Below are 6,451 nucleotides of genomic sequence, written 5' to 3' on the forward strand. Positions count from 1 at the left end.
ACTTGCTGCCATCTACTGAAACAAAAGAAAACGATTGGAACCAGCTAACTGTCCATCAGTAGGGGATTGGTTAAATAATTTATGATACAACCATTTATAGGGAAACAATATAAAGTTCTCTATTTACAAATATGGGAAGATCTCCAAGTGAAAAAAAAGTAGGTGCAGAACAGTGACTATAGGTTGCTATCTTTTACATGAAAATAGAGTATAATAAAATGTTATATTCTTACTAGTTTGCATATGCATAAAGAAACTAGACAGATTTAAAAGACATGAATCCCGGGGCGCCTGGGTGGCGCAGTCGGTTAAGCGTCCGACTTCAGCCAGGTCACGATCTTGCGGTCCGTGAGTTCGAGCCCCGCCTCAGGCTCTGGGCTGATGGCTCAGAGCCTGGAGCCTGTTTCCGATTCTGTGTCTCCCTCTCTCTCTGCCCCTCCCCCGTTCATGCTCTGTCTCTCTCTGTCCCAAAAATAAATAAACGTTGAAAAAAAAAATTAAAAAAAAAAAAGACATGAATCCCTTCAGACTGTGGAAAGTGTTGGAAGAAATTGTGTCACAATGTACATTTATTCATATGCCGAAATTTAAGTTTACTACGAAAGAAATTCAAGCTAATAAAAATATTCATAAAGGGAAAAATAGAGGGGAAATGCACAAACATTGCTGGTGACCACATTTTGGGAACATTTTTATATGTCTTGAGTCCCATCCTTAGGATTTATCCAAAAACGGGGGAAAGTTTTGTGCCTAGATTTTTTTTTTTTAATTTTTTTTTTCAACGTTTATTTATTTTTGGGACAGAGAGAGACAGAGCATGAACGGGGGAGGGGCAGAGAGAGAGGGAGACACAGAATCGGAAACAGGCTCCAGGCTCTGAGCCATCAGCCCAGAGCCCGACGCGGGGCTCGAACTCACGGACCACGAGATCGTGACCTGGCTGAAGTCGGACGCTTAACCGACTGCGCCACCCAGGCGCCCCTGTGCCTAGATTTTATAAGTTTATTAGAGACTATAAAAGAATGAAGTACAAGAAGTTATATATATTCAGGAACAAATGGGCAAAGGAAACTATAGTATGTATATTCATTGGAAAGTTGTATAGCCACGTAATGATGTGTGAGCGGGAAACAATTACTGATGATGGAATTGCATTTTGAGGACAAAATTTAGGCTACGTTATTCACATAGCGGGGTCACAGTTTGGTTACTGAGAGACACACGATGTATGTTTCAAGTGATTAGTAATTTGAAAATATGAACCCAAGTTATAATTGAGGTGTTATTATGTTGTGCCGGATAGAAATCACAGCTAACGTGCTTTATTGAGGCACCGTGTTAAGCACCTTCCTCCTCCGCCCTCTCTACTGCCCCATTTCTTTTCAATTCATACAAAAGCCGCATTCCATTGTTATTCCAAAGGCAGAAGCCAGGAAGTACAAATCTTAAAGAAAAAGTACGAATTGAGGAGGAGAGCTCGGAGGCCGCGACACGTTTATACCACACACGCAGCGTAACTTACGGTCACCCGTTCCGGCCCATTGAATCCCACCCACGCAGCGACCCCGGGAGGCTCAGCTCGCGGCCACACCACACCCCTCCTCCTCCCCAACCCCCGCCCTTTGCGTCTCCCCCGTCCTTCCTCCCCATCCCCCATACGTCCGCCCACTGACAAGGTCTGACGGCTGCGCAGCCGCAGTAGCTGCCGCGGCCGCTCCTAGCCCTGGGGATCCTGGGACGAGGCCTTTCCGGAAGGAGCGGCTCGGCGTCCGGGGCTAGGCCCTTTTTCCAGGCCCGGGCTCAAGCCAGGCCCTCGTTCCAGGCCCTCGTCCTAACACAGCTCTCCGTAGCCGCCGCGACGCTCTGGTGACGGCGGAGGGCGCCGCGGGCCGCTCGCTGAGGTGGCCGGCCTCGCCGCCAAGCGAGCCGCAGTACGTGGCGGCGCCTCCCCCTTGGCCCGGAGCGGAACTGCTGGAGGAGCGGCAGCGCAGGCCGGACGGACCAGGTGAACCGGGTCACTTAACAGCTTGCTGGTGATGAATCATCTGCATGACAGTCAGATTTGAGGTCCACAGCCCTTTGTGGTCCTGCTATCGGACAGTTTTCAGTGGACGACTGACTGGTGTGATCTGAGGGGTGCCGCAGGGACTGCTTGCCCTTGATAAGGAAAGCGAGCTCCCCGGCTCTTTGGACGGCCTCGTTTCCTTGAAAGCTTTCAGATTATAACTTCTTTCTCCGGCACAGAGCTGTGCAAAAGGAAGGCTTTCACACATGAAAGTGTCTCTTGGTAACGGCGAAATGGGCGTCTCCGCCCATTTGCAGCCTTGCAAGGCAGGAACCACACGTTTTTTTACCAGCAATACTCACAGTTCGGTGGTATTGCAAGGCTTTGATCAGCTTAGAATAGAAGGATTGCTTTGCGATGTGACACTGGTACCGGGTGATGGAGATGAAATCTTCCCGGTTCACAGAGCTATGATGGCGTCTGCTAGCGATTATTTCAAGGCTATGTTCACGGGTGGAATGAAAGAACAAGATCTAATGTGCATTAAGCTTCATGGGGTGAACAAGGTTGGTCTGAAGAAAATAATTGATTTTATTTATACTGCAAAGCTTTCTCTTAATATGGACAATCTTCAGGACACGCTTGAAGCTGCCAGCTTTTTACAAATCTTACCTGTTTTGGACTTCTGTAAAGTATTTCTTATTTCGGGAGTCTCTTTAGATAACTGCGTTGAAGTTGGACGAATTGCTAACACCTACAATCTCATAGAAGTGGATAAGTATGTCAATAATTTCATCCTGAAGAATTTTCCTGCATTATTGAGTACTGGAGAGTTTCTAAAACTCCCTTTTGAACGGCTTGCCTTTGTGCTTTCCAGTAATAGTCTTAAGCACTGTACTGAACTTGAGCTCTTCAAGGCTGCCTGTCGCTGGCTAAGGTTGGAAGACCCTCGGATGGATTATGCTGCAAAATTAATGAAGAATATTCGATTTCCATTGATGACACCACAGGATCTCATCAATTACGTGCAGACAGTAGATTTCATGAGAACAGACAATACCTGTGTGAATTTGCTTTTAGAAGCTAGCAATTACCAAATGATGCCATACATGCAGCCAGTGATGCAGTCAGATAGAACTGCCATTCGATCTGACTCGACGCACTTGGTCACATTAGGAGGAGTTTTGAGGCAGCAGCTGGTTGTCAGTAAAGAACTGCGGATGTATGACGAAAGGGCACAAGAATGGAGATCTTTAGCCCCCATGGACGCTCCTCGTTACCAGCATGGTATTGCTGTCATTGGAAACTTTCTTTATGTAGTTGGTGGTCAAAGTAATTATGACACGAAAGGAAAGACTGCTGTCGATACAGTTTTCAGATTTGATCCTCGGTATAACAAATGGATGCAGGTTGCATCTTTAAACGAAAAGCGCACATTCTTCCACTTGAGTGCTCTCAAGGGACATTTATATGCTGTTGGTGGGCGCAGTGCAGCTGGTGAGCTGGCCACAGTAGAATGTTACAACCCAAGGATGAATGAGTGGAGCTATGTTGCAAAGATGAGTGAACCGCACTATGGCCATGCCGGAACAGTGTATGGAGGCTTAATGTATATTTCAGGAGGAATTACTCATGACACTTTCCAAAATGAGCTTATGTGTTTTGACCCAGATACAGACAAATGGGCACAGAAAGCTCCAATGACTACAGTCCGAGGTCTGCACTGCATGTGTACAGTTGGAGACAAGCTCTATGTCATTGGTGGCAATCACTTCAGAGGAACAAGCGATTATGATGATGTTCTAAGCTGTGAATACTACTCACCAACCCTGGACCAGTGGACTCCAATTGCTGCTATGTTAAGAGGTCAAAGTGATGTTGGAGTTGCCGTCTTTGAAAATAAAATCTATGTTGTAGGTGGATATTCTTGGAATAATCGTTGTATGGTAGAAATTGTCCAGAAATATGACCCAGAGAAGGATGAGTGGCATAAAGTTTTTGACCTTCCAGAGTCTCTTGGTGGCATTCGAGCTTGTACTCTCACAGTTTTTCCACCTGAGGAAAACCCTGGGTCACCTTCTAGAGAATCACCTCTTTCAGCACCTTCAGATCATTCTTAGGACTAAAATGTAATACCTTTACAGCGCATCATGGATGATCTCACACTTCCCCTTCAGTTGTTATCTTCTTACAGCGATTGGTACAATTAATTAGATAAGTGGTAACTGATGTTATTTGTATTGTTTGGCTTAGTGTGTTTATCATATGGTTAACAAATGTATTCTGAAAATGTATTCAACATAGCCAGCTGTTTTAACAGATGTAAGAAGATAGGTAGCGAACTGTTTTAGATGTCTTTGTGGTGTTGTGTAAGTCAAATTGTAGGTGATCGTAGTAAATGTGTAACTGTGTTCATTATGCTTCAAAGTGGAGAGTTTTCATCTTTGACTTCAAAACATCAAAGGGAGGCTGCCTGCTCTAACCTAAAATAATAAAAGGTCGCCAAATATTATTACCACCGTCCCTTTTTTCATATAGTTTTTGACATCGTTGCCAATTCACCAGATCGTGTGAGTGCATTCAGAGTATGTGAAGTTTCTTAGAAATAAACAGGAAAGCCCTAAGTCAGGGTTTTGTATTTCTCTCTGGAGAGGGAAAGGGAGAGAGAAAATATAAGGTCGTGTGTGCACACACACGCATACATACATGTGTATATACATTCGTATGTCCACACATAGGCACATCTAATTTTTAAATTGATATTTCATCTGTAGGGAAATTGTTTTTAAATTAATTTTTTTGTTCTACCTAGCAGCTATTTATATTCAAATGGGAATTCAGTACCAGAGAATAAGTGTCTGTAGAGTCATACTAAATTGAGACAGATAAGGGCTACAACATATTAAATTGACCACCAAATTTGTAATTTGACTAAATTGTCACTTCAGATGAAACTTCTTTTACTTCTTCTGCTTGTGAATTCTGTGGAGTTGCTTTTATACAGGTTATTTAGCAAAGTTCAGGTTTCTGAGAATTGGTTTAGCTGAGTAAATGTAAGCTGTGCTATTTTCTACCTTTTTTATTTGGTAAAACTTACATGAAGACAGCTGAGAAAGGAATATGCTGAACAAAACTATAGGATTTTAAGTTCGGTTTCCCAACTTAGTCATTCTAACATGATCATTTGATTTGGGGTGGTTGCTCCAGTTTTGTGTGATCTGCCTCAAGGCTGTGATTTGAGCAGGAGAGATACAGTCAGTTCTGTGTCGAATCAGAATAATGTCCTTTTGGCTATGTCTAAAGAACAGGACCAACTTCAGATTCCCTAAGAAGCCAGCTACAGAAAGCTTAGGACTCTGCTGTCTTTCAGGCAGTACTAAAGTCGATGTTCAGCCTTTAAAATACCAAGGGCACCCCTCCTGGTTGCGAATCACATGGGGAGATCCTAGTGAGACTTTTTCAGCAAAAGGAGTCCTCTTTATGTAGTGAGTGATTCTGGAGAGGTGCTTTCCTAGAATAATTGCCTACCCGAAGAAAAAATTTACATATGTACTTTGACATACATATGAATATGTATATCCCTACACTTGGGAAGTTGTCATAGTATAAACCAGGAACAATCTTTTTATTGACAATCCCATAATAAAACTCAGGAACCAAGACAAGAGGAATTGGCTTCCAGGGATCTGAACCTTACTGCCCATACAAGTGTTGATTCATTTTAATGCTTTTTATGATTTCTGCATTGGCAGAAAATTTCATACTTTCTATGTTTTTTTAAATGACTAATTTTTTATTACTAAAAGTAGCACATTGAGTACATTTAGAAAATAGAAAAAGTAGAAATTGATGTAAACTTTGTGCATTGAATAAGCAAGAAATGGCATCCCAATCATTTCTTTATTAATAAGGTTAAATATTTGTGTGCTTTCTTTTGAGTAGCTGTGTTTCCTGTGTTTGAATGTTCATGTCTTTTACCCTTGTGATGATACCTATTGGAGTTGCTTTGTTTTTTCATACCAAGTTATAGGCTCTCTACATAATAAATATAATTTAACTGGCATTTGCTTGCATCGATTTCATTTTCTCAATCTATTACAGTTTTACAAAGGCAGGGCCATTTAGTTAATTTTTGAGGTAAAATTTGTCCATCCTTTTGCATTTTGACCTTTTAGGGATAATTCTGCTATAGTTCCTTTATTATTATTTTTTTTAATTTATGTTTATCTTTTAAGTAGGCTTCACACCCAGCCTGGGGCTTGAACTCACAACCCAGAGATTAAGAGTTGCGTACTCTACCAACTGAGCCAGCCAGGCATCCCTCCTTTATTTTTTACCTAGTATTGATGTATGACTCTTTTGGCGCTAATTCTGACAGGCTGAGGTGGTATTGCCCTGTTTGCCTTCTAAAAGCACAAGCTTTTCTCTTTGCCTTGTTGAAAAAAG

General features: G+C 42.5%; 1 protein-coding gene across 1 annotated transcript; it reads left to right on the top strand.

Annotated features, from left to right (window-relative positions):
* The first annotated feature begins 1,680 nt into the window (after nucleotides 1-1,680).
* KLHL9 (kelch like family member 9) lies at nucleotides 1,681-6,068 on the top strand. The gene has a single exon (XM_045467747.1). The coding sequence runs from the start codon at nucleotides 2,272-2,274 to the stop codon at nucleotides 4,123-4,125; it is 1,854 nt and encodes a 617-aa protein (XP_045323703.1). The 5' UTR covers nucleotides 1,681-2,271; the 3' UTR covers nucleotides 4,126-6,068.
* The last annotated feature ends 383 nt before the right edge of the window (nucleotides 6,069-6,451 follow it).

This window comes from Leopardus geoffroyi, chromosome D4, assembly GCF_018350155.1.
Source record: "Leopardus geoffroyi isolate Oge1 chromosome D4, O.geoffroyi_Oge1_pat1.0, whole genome shotgun sequence".
Lineage (NCBI taxonomy): Eukaryota > Metazoa > Chordata > Mammalia > Carnivora > Felidae > Leopardus > Leopardus geoffroyi.

Coding starts and splice junctions, on each gene's coding strand:
- KLHL9 (XM_045467747.1), top strand. CDS start 2,272: ATGAAAGTGTCTCTTGGTAACGGCGAAATGGGCGTCTCCGCCCATTTG.